Source organism: Onychostoma macrolepis, chromosome 12 (genome assembly GCF_012432095.1).
Source record: "Onychostoma macrolepis isolate SWU-2019 chromosome 12, ASM1243209v1, whole genome shotgun sequence".
Lineage (NCBI taxonomy): Eukaryota > Metazoa > Chordata > Actinopteri > Cypriniformes > Cyprinidae > Onychostoma > Onychostoma macrolepis.
Window position 1 is genome coordinate 29,076,452 of NC_081166.1, and position 22,701 is coordinate 29,099,152.

At 35.7% G+C, this 22,701-nt stretch overlaps 1 protein-coding gene across 5 annotated transcripts in view; it reads left to right on the forward strand.

The window, feature by feature from the left end:
- The window catches only part of pemt (phosphatidylethanolamine N-methyltransferase), an 86,566-nt gene that overhangs the window by 40,589 nt on the left and 23,276 nt on the right, over window positions 1-22,701 (forward strand). For all 5 annotated transcript variants that reach the window (XM_058792757.1, XM_058792760.1, XM_058792756.1 and 2 more), the window contains 2 exons: window positions 17,427-17,572; window positions 21,231-21,342. In XM_058792757.1, the coding sequence (XP_058648740.1) occupies window positions 17,427-17,572; window positions 21,231-21,342 (258 nt within the window). The remainder of the gene's footprint in view (window positions 1-17,426; window positions 17,573-21,230; window positions 21,343-22,701) is intronic.

Consider the following 22,701-nt stretch of genomic DNA (forward strand, 5'->3'; position numbering starts at 1 on the left):
CAGTAAAACTGCAGTACAAACACACACCGGATTGACTCCATCAGGATCAATCCTGTTACGCTTTACACTTTAAGCTCACGACTTTTCCAAAATCAGGGTTTCTGCAGGTCTTAAAAGGCCTTAATTCACCCTTCCAAAATTGAAGGCCTTAAAAGGTCTTAAAGGAACACTTCACCCGAAAATGACAATTCTGCCATCATTTACGCACCCTCATGTTGTTCCAAACCTGTATGAAGTTTCATTCATTTCTGGTGAACACAAAAGAAATATGGTAGTCATTGACATCCATAGTATGGGGAAAAAATGCCATGGAAGTCAATGGGTACCGTCAACTGTTTGGTTAGCAACATTTTTCAAAATACCTTTTGTGTTCAAAAGAAGACAGAAACTCATACAGGTTTGGAATAACAAGAGGATGAGTAAATGATGACAATTTTCATTTTTGAATGTAGCATCCTTTTAAATCAGAGTGGAAAGTCTTAAATTCTTAAAGGCGTGGCATTAAATGTTGCATGAACTGAAAAATCTTCCTCCATATTTTTGTCTTGTTTTCCAGTACAAATATCTGATCATCCTTATATCAAGATACATTTACTTGAGATGCAAACTGAACACATGAAGTCTTGTATTAAATGTCTGTCAGCGGAATATGAAAACTTCAAAACTTCTTTTTGAATTAGGTTTATTTTTATTAGCATATTATATTTTGATGAAAACAAGACTTCTTATGTCATTTTCCTTCTCCAGTAAATGCATTTTGATTTAAGAATCAAAAAAGAATCAAAATTTTAGCACTGGAAAACATTACATTTTTCATTTTTCATTTTGGTATTTATTTTATTTTTAAAAAAAAATGTAAATCAGACATTTCATATACAGATTTCTCTAATTTGATCAAACAGGATTGATTGTTTTATAGTGAAACAAACTAACTAATACACATTTATGTTATTTACTGATGTTTGTGCTGCTGTTTTAAAAATAATGTCACTTCCTGGAGGATGATGTCTTTAAGGAACTGGCTCTTTTTTCTTTATTATTTAATTATTTTATTTTTTATTAAACACCAGGCCATGGCCTATACCTGTTTTAAACTCTGATGCTGAGCATAATAATTAACTCATGTTCAGGAAATTTGATTCAGGTGTTTAGTCACAGGGCGGAGGCTGAGTCTCTTTTGATGCTGATGTGATTCTGGGTTGGCAAACACATTAGTTTCAGCTGCATCTTCTGCATCAGTCATGCTTGGTTTCTGTTCTTTCACCTCATGTCTTTTCAAGGAAATGACATAAAACAGTCTATATTTGTAATTATTTTGCAAAGTCTTTATTATTCTTTAACTCCTTTTTTTTCTGGTTAACCATAAAGCACACTGCGACTCTTCAAGGAGTCTGTGGAAATGTTCCGTTCTTTGTTAAGAAGGCGGCGTTTCTTGGGCTACTATTTTTTCCACCTTCCTGATTTACGTACGTACCACCTGCGTGCAACTTTTGTCAGAAGGTTTTTGTCACAGTGACTGTATGGACATTTTTCCATGCCAATGGAAATTGGCCATCTGTGTGTTCACTCAAGCATGTGAGAATCTGAGACAGGAAGAAAAGAAAGAGAGAACATTAGTATTATAACTGTGGATATAATTATTTATGAGAACAAACAATGCATTATGATGTGCTTAATTAAAGAAATAGTTAACCTAAAAATTTTAATTTGCTGAAAATGTGCTCACTCTCCGGCCATCTAAGATGTAGAGGAGTTTGTTTCTTCATCAGATTTGGAGAAATGTAGCATTGCATCACTTGCTCATCAATGGATGCTCTGCAGTGAATGGGTGCCGTCAGAATGAGAGTCCAAACAGCTGATAAAAACATCACAATAATCACACAAAGTTATCCACACCACTCCAGTCCATCAGTTAACATCTTGAGAAGACAAAAGCGGCATTTATAAGAAACAAATCCATCATTAAAGGCCACCTATTTTGCCCCTTTGGGTGTGCATAAGACTGACATGACACCTTCATAATTATGACATGACACATGTCATGAATATGAAGGTTTTTTATGCATGTTTATGACAACTGTCATTAAGTGTCATTCGCTCAGTTAATGAAAAGATGACATTGTTTGAGATGTCTTTGTTATGGACTAGGGTTAGGGGTAATAATCAAATCTAGGGGTAGGGTCAAATAATGTCATCTTTGCATTAAAAATGACATAACTGAGCGAATGACCCTTAATGACAGTTGTCATAAACATGCATAAAACCTCCTTCATATTCATGACATGTGTCTTATGCACACCCTTTCAAGTAAAGTGTTACCACCCCTTTTTACAAGATGTAGTAAGTCTCAGGTGTCCCCAGAATGTTTGTGAAACTTCAGCTCAAAATACCCCACAGATCATTTATATAATTGTCTGAAGCACGTGCACAGAAAGCGACTGTCACATGGCATGTGAGTACTAAGTTCTCTTTCATCTCTTATTGCGCTTAAATGGTCAAATACACACAAGTTTATGTTAAAAACACACAACTTTAAGGTACAAAAACACAGTCGGCTATGTTTGTGAAGTTAAACAGCTGGGAAAGAAAATGCATGTTTATATTAGATCTGTGTATCAAGTGACAGCAGTGTTATATACAGTACCTACCGCTGTCTATGCTGTTAATATAACCCAAACAATAAAACAAAAGCAGAAAATCACTCACTGCTCTGGACTAAATAACACCTATAGCTTTAATAAGAAGACATTTCTTATTTGAATGCTGCTTTTAAATGAAGATAAACATGGTGGATTGTGTAGCTCACTCAGGGCGGAGTCTCGGCTAATAGTGCGGTGTCAGTCAACAGTTGTGGGTGGGGCTTGTAAATTGTGATGTCATATTTTACGGATTCTGTGATTGGTAAACTCTGAGACACTGCTTTTGATTTATGGAGATTAAAAGAAAAAAAGTAGGTGTATTTTTATCATAATAGGCAGTACCGCTACTCCCTATATGCAGAGTATGCAGTTTGCTTAGGGCACCAACTCCCTGGGGGGCACCATCCAAGTTGCTCAAAAAAAAAAACTTTCATTCTATATTAATAATAAAATTAACATATACATAAATAAAAATCTAAACATGAAAACACACACACACACACACACACACACATATATATATATATATATATATATATATACAGTGAGGAAAATAAGTATTTGAACACCCTGCTATTTTGCAAGTTCTCCCACTTAGAAATCATGGAGGGTCTGAAATTGTCATCGAGGTGCATGTCCACTGTGAGAGACATAATCTAAAAAAAAATCCAGAAATCACAATGAATGATTTTTAACTATTTATTTGTATGATACAGCTGCAAATAAGTATTTGAACACCTGTCTATCAGCTAGAATTCTGACCCTCAAAGACCTGTTAGTCTGCCTTTAAAATGTCCACCTCCACTCCATTTATTATCCTAAATTAGATGCACCTGTTTGAGGTCGTTAGCTGCATAAAGACACCTGTCCACCCCATACAATCAGTAAGAATCCAACTACTAACATGGCCAAGACCAAAGAGCTGTCCAAAGACACTAGAGACAAAATTGTACACCTCCACAAGGCTGGAAAGGGCTACGGGAAATTGCCAAGCAGCTTGGTGAAAAAGGTCCACTGTTGGAGCAATCATTAGAAAATGGAAGAAGCTAAACATGACTGTCAATCTCCCTCGGACTGGGGCTCCATGCAAGATCTCACCTCGTGGGGTCTCAATGATCCTAAGAAAGGTGAGAAATCAGCCCAGAACTACACGGGAGGAGCTGGTCAATGACCTGAAAAGAGCTGGGACCACCGTTTCCAAGGTTACTGTTGGTAATACACTAAGGCGTCATGGTTTGAAATCATGCATGGCACGGAAGGTTCCCCTGCTTAAACCAGCACATGTCCAGGCCCGACTTAAGTTTGCCAATGACCATTTGGATGATCCAGAGGAGTCATGGGAGAAAGTCATGTGGTCAGATGAGACCAAAATAGAACTTTTGGTCATAATTCCACTAAACGTGTTTGGAGGAAGAAGAATGATGAGTACCATCCCAAGAACACCATCCCTACTGTGAAGCATGGGGTGGTAGCATCATGCTTTGGGGTGTTTTTCTGCACATGGGACAGGGCGACTGCACTGTATTAAGGAGAGGATGACCGGGGCCATGTATTGCGAGATTTTGGGGAACAACCTCCTTCCCTCAGTTAGAGCATTGAAGATGGGTCGAGGCTGGGTCTTCCAACATGACAATGACCCGAAGCACACAGCCAGGATAACCAAGGAGTGGCTCTGTAAGAAGCATATCAAGGTTCTGGCGTGGCCTAGCCAGTCTCCAGACCTAAACCCAATAGAGAATCTTTGGAGGAGCTCAAACTCCGTGTTTCTCAGCGACAGGCCAGAAACCTGACTGATCTAGAGAAGATCTGTGTGGAGGAGTGGGCCAAAATCCCTCCTGCAGTGTGTGCAAACCTGGTGAAAAACTACAGGAAATGTTTGACCGCTGTAATTGCAAACAAAGGCTACTGTACCAAATATTAACATTGATTTTCTCAGGTGTTCAAATACTTATTTGCAGCTGTATCATACAAATAAATAGTTAAAAAATCATACATTGTGATTTCTGGATTTTTTTTTTTAGATTATGTCTCTCACAGTGGACATGCACCTACGATGACAATTTCAGACCCCTCCATGATTTCTAAGTGGGAGAACTTGCAAAATAGCAGGGTGTTCAAATACTTATTTTCCACACTGTATATCAAAAGTTCATTTCTGATTAGTAATATGCATTGCTAAGAACTTAATTTGGACAACTTTAAAGGTGATTTTCTCAATATTTATATTTTTTTGCACCCTCAGATTCCAGATTTTCAAATAGTTGTATCTCAGCCAAATATTGTCCGATCCTAACAAACCATACATCAATGGAAAGATTATTTATTCAGCTTTCAGATGATGTATAAATCTTAAAAAAATTGACACTTAAGACTGGTTTTTGTGGTCCAAGGTCACATATATTGTGGTTATAAAAACAGACCTAAGCCAACAACAGCCTTTAAAATGACTTAAAATGCATTATGTAAAACAATGAGGCAATAATGATTGGTTAATTAATAATTATATGGTTTCATTGAAGCCAGTGACGCAATGCTACATTTCTCCAAATTTGATGAAGAAACAAACTTATGTTAGATGTCCTGAGGATGAGGACAATTTTATTATTTTTTTATATATATATTGGTGAACTATTCCTTTAATGCAGTAAAAACACTTTCATAAAGCATTATATAGACTTCAAGTAAACATGCAACCTGTTGAGAATTGCTCCTGTTTCTTTGAAAGAAGGTGATTTACTGTATGCCTCTTACAGTCACTTGGATGGCTAGATTTTATAACGGGGAATTATGCACAAGCACGTCTTTTCATTTTTCTGTATCTGTCTATGGGGACTCATTCTGCTCTGGTACGCTGAGCGCCGTTTCAATCCCCAAACAGACCAAACATTATTAGCATACAGATTGACATCTATTATATTTAGCTGCATTCCATTTATAATTACATTTACATTAGTGATGAATCATACACAATAATAAAGAAATTATGCATGCAATGATTAATTACACTGTGGTTGCGCACGAATCCTCCAAGAATTGATGCACTGAAAGGCAGTGGATAAAAGCTATTCATAGAGTCTCGGAGGATCTGAAGCTTCCCGACTCCTTTGACAGTTGAACAAAACCATCCGCCTGATGCCTTTCTTAACAGGATTTCATGTTGCAAGCACAAATAACTTTCCCTACGAGCATCATAGTGATGGTTATTATTGGTTAATCTCATGATAAAGTTAGTTGCACTGTTCAGTATGTTCTGCCAAGATACAATTTCAGCACCTAATAGCACTGAAACTCAATGCATTTATTTAATTTAAGGAATTTAAGAGCATTTATCACTTTATTTTTGTAATTTTAGACATCTCACCATGTTCTCACACAATGTTGAACTGATTTGCTATGTTCTAGATCGTAAAATAACCAAATAAGCCATGAGAAAACATAATTTTCATTTTGCAATAGGTAAGGCATGATACAAAGCATAATCGGTTTTTAATAAGTATTTTAAAAGCTACATGCATGCTTACCAATGTTTTTAACTTTTAGCTTTGCACCAATATGTGGTGCTGCAATTAAAGTTGTATACTATTATGAAGGCACCGTGGTTTCGCTTTGTTTCGAAAGAAACATATTTTAATTTGAATACACAAAAATGTGTTACTCCCTCAGCTCTTGTTTGGCAGCAACTTTTTATTTTTATATTTTCCATTTTCATTGTAATATTACTTAAAATTTTAATCATAATTTTAATCATTTTTATTTTATTTTATTTTTTCAATATGTCTATTGACTTTTGACCCTTATTTTGGTTTGGACCAGTAGGTGGTGCTGCAATAAAATTGGTTTACAATTATGAAGGCATTTTTGTTTTGTTAGGTTTTGAAGGCTGTGTATTTTTGTTTGAATACACAAAACTTTTGTGTAGATACTGCCTCAGGTTTTTGCCAGCAACAAATATTGTAGGGAGAGAGTAGCAAAAAAACAGTATGTACTGTAAATCCATGCAAAATGGCAGAAAGGTGTATAACACAAAATTATGGCCATTAAAACCTCTAAAAAATATATGAAGAGAAGAATAATGACGTTAAACAAAGTGAATATAAAGTTATAAATATTTTACCCCCCTTTTTTGATCAATATGTGGCGCTGTTACTAGACGTCTCTTCATGGTCAAATTTGTTGAAAGCAAATGCTTTGGCATATGAAAGACAAAAATGACAATTCTGTCATCATTTATTCACCCTCACGTTGTTCCAAACCTGTACGAGTTTTTTTTTTTCTTCTGTTGAACACAAAAGAAGATATTTTGAAGAATGTTAGTAACCAAACTTGAGTTGACGGTAGCCACCGACTTCCATTATGGAAAAAATAGTATGTACGTTAATGACTACTGTATCAACTACTATGTCAGTGTGTTTTTTAACACATTGAAAAAAAAAAATGTTGTAGGATTAGGACTTGGAGACCATTTTCATTTAGAAAGTGCTTGTAAATTTAACAAGTATTTAAGAAAGAAACAGCAAGTATATCAAATCTCGGCTGCTTGATTTTTTTTCATTGCAGAATGTAACTATATTATCGCCCAGCTCTAATCTGCTATGTGACTATAAAGCATGAAGATATTAAGATATTATAAACATGAACATCATTATTTTTTTGTAAAGCTGCTTTGAAACAACGTGGATTGTTATAAAGTAATAAATAAATTTGACTTGACAGTTTTCGTCTATGCAAAGGTAATCAAGCTATAAACACGAGCAGTTAGTCTGTCGGAGGAAACTTTCATAAGGTGTTGAAAATCCACAATTTTATGCTTTCATTGAGTCAAAGATTTAATGAGATTCTGCTGCAGATCTGCAGTTTCCCTCAAACAACTTTCTGAGCCAAAAAGTTCAGCTTTTGTCTCAGTGCTGGAAAAGGCCTTTGAAACCCTGAGAAGCCTCTCATAAGCAACCTGTTCAATGTTTTTCTCATAAACATATGTAAGTGCAGGAGAAAGCAGCAGATAGTTTCTCTTGGAGATGATCCACAGATCTTTCTGAGACTCCCACACCAGCAATGCTAAAGGTCTTGCGTTGGTAAACTACACCTGACTGTGCTGATAAAGGCTGGAGAAATCCTTCGGTAACCTTTTCCAGTCTTATGAGCATCAGGATCCTATCACCTGCTGTCCATAAACATGTTTAACAGGCTTTATTTCTCTGTTTTTGTTGAGATAGTCTTCTGAAGGTCAGGTCAGGTCAGGTCTGGTCAGGTCAAACCCACGCTGGAAAATGCAATTTCAATGTGCTTAATTAAAAATCTCTGAGGTCTCAACATGCTGTACCCACTTCTGATGCCTACAGATTTCAGCAAGAACCTTTCAAAACTGTGATGTTTCTCAGTCATTGCAATGAAACGGAGCACAATCTATGGAACTTACTGAAAAACAGTCATGTACAATATATTGGTATCATTTGTGTGTGTGTGTGTGTGTTTTATTTTTTATTTATTTGTACATAAATATATTTTTATATTTAGATTACCTTTGCAATCATTGCATTCCTAAAGTTAAAAACATTAACATCTAAACATAATGTCTAAACATAATTTAGACAGATCTTTTAAAATTCAATAGACTGCCTTATATTCATTAGATGAACCAAAGTTTTTAAGTTAATTTAACTTATCAAGTTGTCTGTGATAGGTTGCCTTATTTTATATTTTTCTCGCAATTGCTTTTTGCCATCAGCGAACACTCATTTAAGGTTAATCATTAAAGGCATTAATTAAATGACCGTTAAATGAAATCTTTAGCAAATTTCAAACTGAAAATCAAGTTTTAATACTGTATTTTATACTGTGTTTTGAAGCCTAATTTCCCTTTTAAAAGAAGTGATTTTAGTTTTTTGACCAATAAATAAATAATAGTATACAATGTTAAAATCAGCTATTTTGGCATATTAATATCATTGGGTTAGCAAATGAAAACATGAAATTAATTAACAAGAATAGGCAGAATTTAATATTGGTGCATTCTCTACATCTGAGATTAATTTCAGTGTAAATAAAGAGCAGAAATATATTTTGGTTAATTAAATAAATAATTAAATGTAAAATTAATAAGAAATGTTCTGCATTATTTCTAGGTCGCTAATCTAATCAAATTTGTGACAATGATAATGTGAACTGATGTAAACTGACAAAATATTTTATAACTCAACCAATGTAACCCTCGTGTAACACCCTTGTGGAGACTTTCCACCGGAAAAGGTACACTGCGGAAGCCACATCCTCCACAGGGAGGTTCTAAGTGAAAGTTACACATATGGACTAACCCCGTAGGGCCGTACTGCATGTGGAAGTCATCTCTGGGGTTGCCCAGACCCAGTTAGGGCGGCCACACCTTTACAGAAACAGCAGAGCGGTCTCTGCCAAGGGAAGACACGGGCTTAGAAGCTATAGCGTGGAAGAATACACATATGGGATCCCCTCAGGGTCACTACATATGGGCACCCAGCCTACAACCAGTTTTCAAGAATACGGTGAATGAAGGCCTGGCGCCTGACTGCCGAAGGTGATGGAGGAACTCAACAGGGTTTGCCCAACAAGGAACTCTCTGGATCAAAATAAGCATGTATTTTGATGCATCGAGCCGACAGCCAGAGATGGCATTCCTGGACTACAAGCGTGGACATTGCATGACCCAGCGAATGCACAGTGAACATCGTCGCTTGAAGCGTGAAGTCAGTTGTCGTCCATAGCTCTTTCAGAACCGCCGGGTTGTGACCACCCTCGTGCAGGTCCTTCAGTGCTTTAGCCTGATGGACCTGCAACAACGCCATAGCATGTAAGGCAGAAGCAGCCTCTCCACAGGCTCCGTAAGCACCACCAGTTACACTGGATTAGAGCTTACAAGCCCGGGAAGGGAGACACGATTTACCCCGCCAGGTGGCAGCGGAATTTGGACACAATTGCATCATAACCGACCGCTCCAATGGTTGGATCTCCGTTTACCCCCGGCCGCTCTGCCGTCGTGAGTAGTGAGGAAGGAGGAGGGATCACCAGGCCGGTTTCTGGCAGTGAAAGGTGCCATCCATGACCTGGTAAGCTTGTCATGCACCTCCGGGAAGAATGTCACCGGGGTGGGGAGCTGAGAACCAGTGGGGACACGGTGGAGGTTTCCACCTGAACCCAACCCTCTCGGGGGCCCGGGCAAGCACAGCCGTCAGCCGTCCCAGAAGGATGCATCGATTGACACCTGGACGTCGGGGGAGCCTGAAGGATACGGCTGGTATACTCAGAGAAGGTCCAGGCTTTTACCCAGGGCAGAGGCACTGGAACTCCTCCCTTTTTAGGTATTGGAGCCTGGTCCGAAGCTCCGAGATGGTCATCCTCATTCAATGGGAACATGACTCATCCACGAACACCACCTCAGCGTGCTTAATGCCCAGACATGTGAGGCAGCGATCGTGACCATCCGCTGACGCCAGGTAACGACCGCATCCAGAAACGCACGGGTGGAATGACATCTTTAAAAAGATGCAGCATCGTCTTTAAAAAGTCGCAACATCACACCCGTGTAATGCTCTTTTAGGGAAAATCACTCTTTTATCAGTGCTGAAATGCTCGCCACTACATTGGTAGGGATAAGTGCAGCCTGCCGTGTGTGCACACTCTCGTTGATCCGCACTCACGAGATCGCGACCACCATTGCAGCGCCGTCACACCAAAACAAAACAATAAAAAAAGGCTTCTCCCAAAAGCACTGGTTCTTCTCAGATAAACAGCGCTCTGCTCCAAAGCGAAAAGCTGAATATGCTTTGCACCTGCTGCCTATTTATACCCATGCTGCAGGGCATAGTAATCAGATGCAAATATCGCATGCCAAGATGCATTGGCTCAATTAGTTTACACTTGAAGTAGATTGGTCTCTCTGGTGAGTTTCCCAATTCATCGTTTACCGAAGTGACGTCAAATGTAACTGACTGAAAGGGAACTCAACAATTCTTATGACAATATACCAAATTACAAATTGCACAAGGTGACAGGGGGAAAATAATCATTTGCACACTGTACAGACTCTGTATACATTATATAGTTTTGTTTATTAGTTCACAAAAATCTCATTCTATATATTGAATTATTTTAATATTAAATAAAATATTTATTTTCTATTTTATTCACACAACTTAATTTATTTAATATATACAATATATATATATATATATATATATATATATATATATGTATAAAAAAAAATATATATATATATATATGTGTGTGTGTGTGTGTGTGTGTGTACGTGTTTCAATTCCAGTAGGATGGACACTATGTAGGTCAACAACCACAAGCATCTTCAAATCTTCAAGTGTTAATGAATGGCGGAGGATCAGAGGAAACAGACAGAATATCGACCGCATCCCATGATGCATTGTGTTCGTGTGCATTAAACTGAGGAGGCAGTTCTGAGACGAGTTTCTCCAGACAGAAATAAGACAAAGAGAAATGAAAAGCATATTATTATCAAGCAAGGCTTTATATTGATCATTGGGAGCCTGTGCGTCACACCTTAATGCTTTCCCTTTCCTTCACATCCAGACATTTCACAGACATTCGGACGAAACACACTGAGATTGATCACAACTCAATATCAAAGCAAAGTCTGCCTGTGAAGACTCTTGGATTGTGATATGCCTGCACTTTATTTTCCCATGATGCACTGACTCTGTGAAGCACAAGCTTCTGTTCATTCAGCACCAGACATCAATAAAATGATAAAATGCTGTAGAATGGGTTTCTTTAATGCAGACGTGTCAATATATTCAATTATGTTTAAACCGCTGCATTATCTTCATATGAAAGCCCATAATATTCTGTTTTTACATGGCGAAACATGATTTTCCTACTCAGTATTTTTGACTTGTTTTAAAGTACAAATATCTAAACACTCTTAAATAAAAAATAAAAATTTGTATTAAGGTATTTAGTTTTCTGAAAACAATAGCGAAGTTAAGTAAGTTTTTTTCTTAAAACAAGAAAATTGAATATGTCAGAAGACATTTTTCTTCTCAAGTAAATTATCTTGATTTAAGATTGTTTGGATATTTGGATATAAACCAGTCTTAAGTATAATTTTTTTCAAAATTGAGGTTTATACATCATCTGAAAGCTGAATAAATAATCTTTCCATTGATGTATGGTTTGTTAGGATCGGACAATATTTGGCTGAGATACAACTATTTGAAAATCTGGAATCTGAGGGTGCAAAAAAATCAAAATATTGAGAAAAACCCCTTCAAAGTTGTCCAAATGAAGTTCTTTGCAATGCATATTACTAATCAAAAATTAAGTTTTGATACATTTACGGTAAGAAATTTACAAAATATCTTCATGGAACATGATCTTTACTTAATATACTAATGATTTTTGGCATAAAAGAAAAATCTATAATTTTGACCCATACAATGTATTTTTGGCTATTGCTACAAATAAACCCCAGCGACTTAAGACTGCTTTTGTGCTCCAGGGTCACATTTTATTTTTTATTTATCCAGCCTGAAACAGTTGCTAATTTTTAAAACTGTTTCCCCTGCTTTAAAATCCAAAACGTTTCTCAACGTTTCAATTTGAGTGAAACAGGACCGTTTGTACTGATGACACACATTTAGTTGTTTAGAAGGTGATCCTCTTCTGTTTCTTTGCTGAAAAACCCAAAAAACTCATTCAGATGTGCAGCAAACCCAGGGATAAAAATAAAGATGGCCTAAACTATATAATCTTTCATGAAAACTGATGAAAAACATTACCTACATCATCATTCTTACATAATCCTTCATAGAAATCCTGTGGCTGCAGATGTAGGACTGCTGAAGCGCTATTAGTCTCTGACAGTCCACGCAGGTGTGTAATTGGCAAAATGAAGGTCAACAAAATAAACGGGCTACATTTTCAGGCTCACACACACACACACACACACACGGCCTGTAATATCAGCAGCTCTATAGAGGTCAATCTCCTGCTATCTTCAGACTGAGGTCAGGTAATACTGACGAGGAGAGTGTGGACGTGAAATCACACCACGCCGCTTCAGATCTCTATAAAACACAGGATGTAATAGAGACAAACGTCTGAGCAGAGAGAATAAAAAGGTCATGTTCGGGTTCTGGAGAGACGGCGCGCAGTTTTACGCAGTCTCGTAAGGTGAGGAAAAGCGCATTTTCTGAAAGGATTACAAATGTAATGGTATATTGAACTTCATTACTTGATGAAAGGAGGAGAAAATACTGTAAAAACTTATTATATACGCTGGTTTTCCTCTTATTCTGCTGCTTGTTGATAGGAGTCTATTGCAGCCTTTCAGAAACACGTGCAAAAATGTTTTTTATGTATGTAGTATGTTTTACAAGAAAAAACTCTTTTTTTCTATTTCAGAATTTCATATTAAAACTAGTAGCTTTATGTGAGTGTACTGAATGAATGTGGATATAAAAGAACAAAAAAAGTGTATTGCCAGCTTCAATTTCGCCTAAGTATGAAAGCATATTTCCGTAACAGAATAAACTTTCTATCTCACAACTCTGACTTTTTTTTCAATTGTTAAAGTACTTGATAAAGTACGTCTGTACTTTTTTCACAATTTCAATATAAACACAATTGCTAGAAAAAAAAAAAAGTATGAATTGTGATATAAACTTGAAATTGTGAGGAAAAAGTGCAAATTGTGACACATGAACTTGCAATTTGCAAGAAAAAATGCTAAATTGTGAGAAAAAGTATGAATTGTGAGATAAACAAGGAACTACAAGAAAAAAGTCACTGCCACATAATATTAGACTGGACAAATCCATGTTGGCAGCCACTGAAAAGTAATCATTTATTGTGGGCAACTGAAATGATTTGATCTTTTAGTATTTAAGCGGTGTGTTTTTGCAGTGATGATTTTCTCAGGCCTCACAGAGAGGGATTTGGCAGCTCTTTTTGGCATAATGAATGTTCTGCTGGTGTCATCTGTATTCCTCAGTGAATTACATACAAACCATCAGGCGTGTGGAGCTGAAGCTGAACTCATTGGCGCCTGTAGATGTAATAGTCCTCTGAAAGTCATAATTAGCAACATTGAGGTGGTTGAACTTAACTTGAGGTATATGAGCTCAGGATGAAGACTCATTTAAAGCAGTCTGAAAGTGAAGTATGTCATTTCGGCCTAGTAGAGTCACCAAAGAGAATTGCAAAAAAATACTCCAACTAAACAATTGTAGGAGCCAAATGCATCTTTCTCCATTGATACCCCTTCAGAAATAGGTGTAAAAAGCCGTTTGTACAAAAAGTAACATTTTGAAAGAAACATAAATAGCTGCAGCCAAGCAACTACCATTGAGATAAATGATTCTCCAGGTGTTATAGATCTTTTTGATACACACACACACACACACACACACACACAAATAAATAAATAAATAATTCTAAACACTCCTCCCATCTGCCATTGGTCAAAACAGATAACCCCGCCCATATTCAGACATCCCCGCCCCCAGTGTTGACATTTTTTTTTGTAGGCCAAACCATAAGTTATTGTCACCAAACAGAATAGGATTTTATTTTCCATTGGCTTTTGAAATAATGCAGAAAATAAGCTCTGTATGCATGTAAGAATCATAAACTGTTGATAGTCACACAGCTTATTTTCTGCAATATTTCAAAAGCCAATGGAAAATAAAATCCTATTGTGTTAAATGAAGACCGAAAGAGTTGTCAAAGCAAAAATATGTTTGTCACCACCATTAAGCTTTGACAACTCTTTCAGTCTTCATTTAACCCTCATAATGCATTCGGGTACATTTTAACCCAGAAAAGATACACACACACACACACACACACACACACACACACACACATAATAAATATATTTATGTAATAAAATGCATAATTTTTTAGTAAGGGAACAACATTTTGCAAGAGCTATAAGACCCTCAAAATACACTTTATTTATTTATTTTCTAATCATTCACTGTATTTTAAAAGAGATATTACCATTTAAAAAAAAAAAAAAAAATGTTATGTTTCATGTTCGGGTTATTTTGACCTGGGTATGTATCAACAGGTGTCAAAAAATACTTTTTGTAAAATTATCTGTAAAATTATAATGGTGTAATGGTGTGAAAACCTTTGTCTAATGTATTCTGCCTTCTTCTTTTTTTGCCACTTTTGTGACTGAATTCTGTTGATGAACATGATTATGTACACCTATTGATGAACCATTGCAGCATGAAAAATGTATCACTGTTTTCATCCTAAAGTGAAAATTTATGCAAATAGAATGAATTTAGTTTGTTTGAAAACTTTTAGAGTCATTTTTATGTTGTTCTGATGTTGTTTTGTTAGAAATAAATGTAGGTTTCATAAATTTGGGCTGTTCTTGAGCAATCATACGTTATAAATTCAAAGCAATTTAATTGATTTCCACTCATTCCAATGGGGTTAATATTGGTAATTCTGAGATTATATGTTCTTATAAATTGCATAAAATTATATATTCAAATATAATTTCTCATCAATATTGAAAAAAATTATAATTAATTTTCTTCATATATTTTTGTTGTTGTTGTCATTGTAGTTCATTTGTAATTTTACATTTTAAAGAATTTCTCAATTTTTTCAATTTGGATAAATGCGTAAAAACATGGTAATAATGTGGTAAAACTCTAGTGAGTGGATGAGTTTACCTGTTCGGTTTGATGACATTTAATGTCGCAACAGCCTTTGTTTATTAAGATACTTTTTCAAGATTTTGAACAGTATTTTAATGTTCAAAACTGACACTTTAACTTTAAGATGTGTCTTTATCTTTGTTGAGGTGGTCAAATCATCGTGTAAAGAGACCCAGAGACCCAGAAAACAGACATTATGCTCCCCTCCGTAACACTGACCTCTCTTTTTGTTGTTTTTCTACGTTCTCGAAACTTCTTTATCCCTGACCAGGTGTTTTTCAAAGGCAGTGAAGGTTCAATTATTTGTTTTCAGGGCCTAAAAGAGAGATGCAGGAGAAATGCTCAGGGATAACTACTCTTCTCCTGTCTGAAAGATCTTCCCTGCTGATAGAGAGAATTAGTCCGGACTGCTGGACATGTTCGGACGCTTCTCTCCTCTGTGTGGATGTAGGATATAGAGCAGTGGGACATGAGCTCTTTATAAGGCTTTGTTAGGATTCAGCTGGTGTGATGTTTACAATCTCTTCACGCTGTTTCAGTTTAGCATTGTTTGTTCACTAAAGTGGTTTTAAAGAACACTTCATGTCATTTGATGAAACGCCATCTGTGGAGTGGACACTGTGAACCAAATATTAATGCTTTTTGCTGCATTTCCGCTCATATCAAGTTGTTTGTGGCAAAGAAATAATTTTTTATTTCTAATAATTAAAAAATAAAATAAATTGTTTTCCAGTACAAATATCTAAATGTTCTTCAAATGACGAAAATTAAGTGAATTTATACTTAAAACAAGAAATAAATATAAAATTACCTCTTTGAATTGTTTATTTTTCTGACCTCATTGACAGATTTTTTTTCTTGTTTATATTTTGATTTAGGAATTTTTTGATATTTGTAGAGGCAAGCAAGACAAAAATGCCTTTGCTTTCTGGGAAAAAACAGAGCATGCAGCAAAATAATAATAAAAAAAAAAAACATCTGCCAGTGAGGTCAGAAAAATAAACTTAATTCAAAGGGAAAACAAGGTTATTATTAGATCCATTTAGCAGATATTTGTTATTATAAGTAAATAAAAGCATATATTTCTTGATTGATTGACTGATTGACTGATTGTCTGTGCATTTTAGTAGTTTTGATGTTTTTGTTTTACTGTGTAAAGCAGCTCCTTTCAAGACACTATAAAAATAATAATAATTATTATTATTTTGATAATATTTCATAAAACAAGACTTTATATCAAAACTTTAGTGAAATACTATTACAGTTATTATTAATAATTTGAATTAGTTTTTGTTTTTATATTTTGTTTTCATTTTAATTTTAGTTTATAGTCATTTTGTTGTTTTTATGACTTTTTTAATGTCTATATAGTTTTTATCAATTAAACTAAATGAAAAATGTTGCATTGGCAACTAGCTGAAATACAATAAGCTCAGCTTTTTATATTTTAGTATATTTCAGATATTTCTATTTCAAGTAGCACATTTTAGTTATATGTAAATGTATAATAAAGTATAATGACCCTTCTTGTGGCTTCTTCAGAGGCATATATTATGTCATAATCTCATATAATCACAGAGATCACAGTAAATCTGTCAGGATTACCCAATCTCAGCACCTCAGAAACAACATGTGCTGTTAAAACTGATGATGCATCACTTGAGAACCCTTTAAAATAACAGCATCGCATGCTCTTGAATAATAATTTCCATTCACTTTCCATTGAGGTCAGATGAGTTGGAGTTTTCCAGTGTGCAATCAGCTTCATTTCAATCAGTCTGTCTGACAAACAGTCGAGTGACTAAAGCATCGAAGCAGCCTGCATCCCATCTGTACCTCCACACGGGCCAAAGGAAAACCTCCAAGCACAGTCTTACCAGACGCTTCTATAAAAAAAATCAATCTTTCTGACCCACTTTTGCTTCGGAACATATAATCAATTTACTTTATGTCATTCAGACAAAGAGCTGCGGTGGGATGCATCACTTTTGTTTATTCACACAACCGTATTACGTGAGCAAACAAAGGCAGATTGGAAGGTTATATTTGGACCCCTAGTGATTTTCACTCTCTCTTACGTTTGCTTTCTGTGTTTGTCTGACAGTATTACAGTGGCCATGAAGGCTCATCCTCGCTGGGAGCTGCTGGAGAACGCACACATGTTCTACACAGGAGCAGCTCTCATGGCGCTGGGATCGGTGTTTGTGATCAGCAGCTTCATGGCTCTGGGCGTCACTGGCACTTTCCTGGGTAAATCATTCACTCATGCTCCTGTACCACATACACACTTACATACACTAGGGCTGTGCAATTAATCGAGTTCGATTATCATGCGCATCTCGTCAGTAAAGCCGGTTTCGTGATTAGTAGTAAATCGCCATCACCTGCTTTCAAATGGAGCGGCATTTACTACACAGAGCCGTAGTTCACTGACAAGCTAAGCAATTCGTCTGTGATTATAAACGCGATATTGCCTAGCTTATCAGTGAAGCACGGCTCGGTGTATTAAATGCCGCTCCATTTGAAAGCAGGTGATGGAGATTTACCACTAATCGATATTTTTGTGGAAACTGTGATTGAAATTTGGTTGAAATAGAAATATCTTGTAACATTATAAATGTCTTTATTGTCTCTTTTGATCAATGTAATGCATCCTTGATGAATAAAACATCTTAAACGGTCAGTCATCTTTTAGTCCACATCTCCAGGTTTTGGTCCGTGTTCCATCTCTACCCGAGGTTAACAATGCTAAACCTACACGTCTAGAAGGCACGTAATGTTCTGTGAGGATGTTCCAACACACTGTGATTGTCAGCATTCACACCTCTACAGCTGACCTATACTGACTATGCTGTACCTCCAATTTAGTCCATGTTCAGCAGGGATCCGACACCTGCATCTGACCAATCACAGTCAAGCACTCACTAGAGCCCTGAAGTGGGTCAGCCGCTTTTACTGACGCAGTTGGTGGACGGAAACATTTATTGTGCCTTTTGCTGTTATAAAACCTATGTTGTGCTTTTTTAGTTCTGTTTCTGTTTAAGTCTAATAATGAATCTGAGTGCAAATTCAGTACCTGGATTGAGATGCACAATTACTGTTTGAATTGTAATTGTAATTTATTAGGAAGTAATGAAGTATTTTTTAAGAAAGTTTATAAACACACGCATACTATTTGCAAACTAAAAATTACAGTTATGCATTATATATAGGAAATATAAATAATAAATAATATTTATAATAAAATAAATGAATGAATGAATGCTATCTGTCAGTCCTCTGTCGTGTGTGTCATGTGTTCCCGCCTCTTGTGTCCATATTTGGTCATGTTCCTGTCCTTGTTAAGTGTGATTATTAGTTAAGTCTTGTCCAGCTGTGTTTAGTCATTATCTGTGATTGTCATGTGTATTTAGTTCCTGCCTGTTTAGTTAGTTTTTGTTTGGTCTACTCGTTATTCCCTGGTGTTTCTGTCTGTGTCAACCTTGCCTTGTCTTGCCCTGCCCTGCCCTGATGTCGTAATTATAGACTATTATTTTGAAGTTTATCCTTGTCTCTGTGTTCCTCGTTCTTTCCTGCTGTATGCACCGTGACAATATCAATATCCTATTTGGTCATTTGCTTAACCATTTAAGTGCCTTACCATATAAAATAAAATATATTATGCACATTTTATAATTAAATATTATATTTTAAAAGACAATATATGTAATATTTTAGAGTTTTTATTTTTAATCATTAGTTTCACAGTAAAGATCTAGTAACAACACCTACTATTTTTTTTTTTTTTTTTACATTTTATATGTAACAATAAAATTTTCAGTGTTGTTTAAAAGGAAAAATGTATAATTTATCAGAGTTCAAATGAATCTGAGGACAGTTGTGTCACTTTGTGACACTCTGATTTTTATGTTAAATTAATGGGTAAAACTTTACAGTAAGGTCTCATTAGTTAATATGAGTTGATGCATTAATGAGATTTTAATTTGTTACAGTATTTTTTAAATTTTGTTAACATTGGTTTAAAAAAAAAAAAAAACTTTTCATGATTAGTTCACATTAGTCCATTAAATAATATGATTATTTAAATAAATAGAAATAAAATAGCAACTTTTGTATTAGTAAACACTAAAATGAGCGTTATCTGAGATTAATAATGTTTTAGAAGTAGTTTATATTGTTAGTTAAAGTGTTAGCGACGAATGACTGGCAGCACAAAGCTCCTCTTCCACCTGTTGACCTGCATTATCATTATTAATTGCATGAGTAGTTTGTATTGCTTTGTATTTGTGAATGAAGTGTGGTTTCATTCATAACAGCTGAGCGGTATATGCTGTATTGACAAGAGTGATGGCAGGGCTCCCAAATGTATGAGCTTAAATAACGACGAATGTGCACTCTAAAAAATAAAACCTAAACAAAAGAAACTCGGACAAACAGGTGCATGTTACCTTCAGACTTTTGTCCTAAACTGGGTCAGAGAGAAAGGGGAAAAGAGGGTTACAACCCAGATATTGCAGGGCTGGTTACATAGTCCTGATGACAAAAGGTGCTCTACTTCTCTGAAGGGCAGCGATTGGAACCAGATCACGACATCCAACCGGCCTTTTGTTCAGGATGACCTGGAAACAGAGCAAAAGCTAGTGAAGTTATGAGTCGTCGACATGCACATAATCACTTTTCTCCCTGCATGATTATTATTACAGCATATCGCTGATTCACTCCCCGCTGAATTGTGATCCTTCATTAAACAGCTGAATTTTCATAAAACTGATTTGCATGAAGCAGGAAAGAATCAGTGATTGTTCCTGGAAATCTGCCTTCCTGCTGAGGTTTTTTTCCAGGCCTGTTCCAGCAAACCTGGAGATTTGGGAAAGCAGTGTTTGTGTAACATCTCATCCTTCGTCTGCTCGGTTTTTGAAGCAGCACAGATGGATCCCACAATCTTGTTTGTCTGATTCAGCATTTTGCAGAAAGAATTAATATGGCGCCTGATAGAGCAGTTGAAACAAATATTAGTAAATCAGAGTAAATACTAGAAAATTAAATGTTATTTTATTTATTTATTTATTTTGTTTGTTTGTTTCAGTTTGTACTGAAACATTCATTGCAGCCATTGCTTTTCATGCAAACATAACCTGTTATGTCTTAAGTAAATGTTTGGAGAGCTGTTGGGGAAAACATCTGCTATGTAACATAATATTAGATCCGTGCAGTACAGTTAGGCTTAATGCATAGGCCGTCTGTCTCATTAATCTCATAATGCTAATCAAACAATAAAAGAAAAGATTGCCGCTCCAAGTGATACTGGCCTTCAGTAATAAAAAAAGATGCTGTTGAACAAATATTAAAAATATACTGTCATTGTTCTTTCTACATTCATTTGAAGATTTAATGCGATGAAAATTGTGCAATTAATTAGCCTAGTTAATTTTTTTTCCCCTCATTTTTTTCACTAAAAATATATAAATAAATGCTGTTGCACACAAAATAACTTTATTTTATTGTTATTTTGTGTGCAACAGCATTTATTTAAAATGTTTTTGATATTTTTTGATATACTGAATTGAAATCATGACCTGTTTCTATAATTGCAATGTATTTATAGAGCTGAGAGCTGAGGATATGAAGTCTCTACAGAATATAAAGATGTTAATTGTGCAGCTATACATTAGGTTGTGTAAGAAGAGTAAATAGGAGGGAACATTGAACAAGATTATTTATAGTCTTGACACTAAATTTAGATGTACATGATGCCTTCTTTCCTCCATATGCTGCCTGTGAAAGCAGTGTTTTTCAGGCTCAACATGTGACATTCAGGGCCATAATTAGCTGCTTCCCTGGAGTTTGTGTGTGAACGATACATGTGGAATTATTTGATTCACGATTCTCTTTTTTTATCCTTAAACAGGGGACTATTTTGGCATCCTCATGGATCAGAAGGTGACTGGTTTCCCTTTTAATGTGATAGAGAACCCCATGTACTGGGGCAGCACTGCCAACTACCTGGGCCTGGCGTTAATGTGAGTCTGATCCGCCACACGCCATTCATAATGTCTGAGTACACTAGTGAAAATACTTGTGCTTTTTATACTATTCATATTATATTATCAGCATCATTTGAGTGAAAATTTGAATTGAAAAACTGTCAAACTTGATGATCATCTTCACCAACATGATTTAAGAATGATCACATGATTGTCATCAATCGTATGATCTAAAAAATATTTATTAAAGTCAGCATGAAATTAAATGCATGCTATAGATGTTATTAAATAATTCATCCAGTGTGTACGTTTCTTTTTTTTAAATTTTTTTATTGTCTCCTAATATGCTGATTTGCTCCTCAAGAAAAATTACTGATCATTATCAATGTTGAACCATTTTTGCTGCTTAGCACTTTGTGTAAACTGTGATAACCCACAAAACCATTGTAAAGTTTGGGGTAAGAATTTTTTTTATATATATTTATATATATATATACAGAATATATAATAAAGGCTATATATATATTTTTTATTTATTTATTTATTTTTATATAAATAGTTCAGTCATGAAACTCTAGATGGCGCAGGCTGACGGATTGTTAACGTTAGTAACTGATGATATCAGTTAAACGACTTGGCATAAGCTGATTGGTTCACGCTGCATATGCAGCCAATGAGCTTACTGCCTTCTTTGCATTTATATGGCTGGCTACACTGTAAAAAAAAAAATTATTGAGCCAACTTAAAATTTTAAGGCAACCAGCTTCAGCAGATTTTTGAGTTTTCTCAACTTGTCGTTTTAAGTTTATACAAAAAAAATTTGAGAATCTCCCACAAAAATAAGTTGAGCAAACTCAAAAATCTGCTGAAGCTGGTTGCCTTAAAATTTTAAGTTGGCTCAATTTTTTTTTTTTTTTTTACAGTGTAGTATTCACTTGAGATTCCTGCAGCGCGCTTTCAGAGTTTCTTTGAAGCTCAACAGCTAGATAAGTAAACGGTCTTCACTCTGATTTCAGTGCATTATTGCGTTTGTCAGATTTAAATTTTTAAACTAGAAAATATACAGGTTGTAAAACTACGAGCAGGATATTCGCGTGAGGAGTAATTACTAAGCATGTATTGTTCATATAACAGCAGCAGCATTAGCAGCAGCAGCAAGCAGTTGCCTAGTTCATGTAACGTTATGTGATAATACAACGAACAGAAAAGTGAATTGGGATTACCTTATTTGCCTGAAATCTTCAATGCTTTTAATATCTTCTGTGGGCATTAATTTCTACATTAACTGCGAACGGATCACTTTCAGATGCACACCTCACTAGTGGGGTCGGTTTGCAGTTGGCGTTTCACAGTTGTTCACAGTTTTAAGTAAAGGTGAACCCATATAACTGTCTT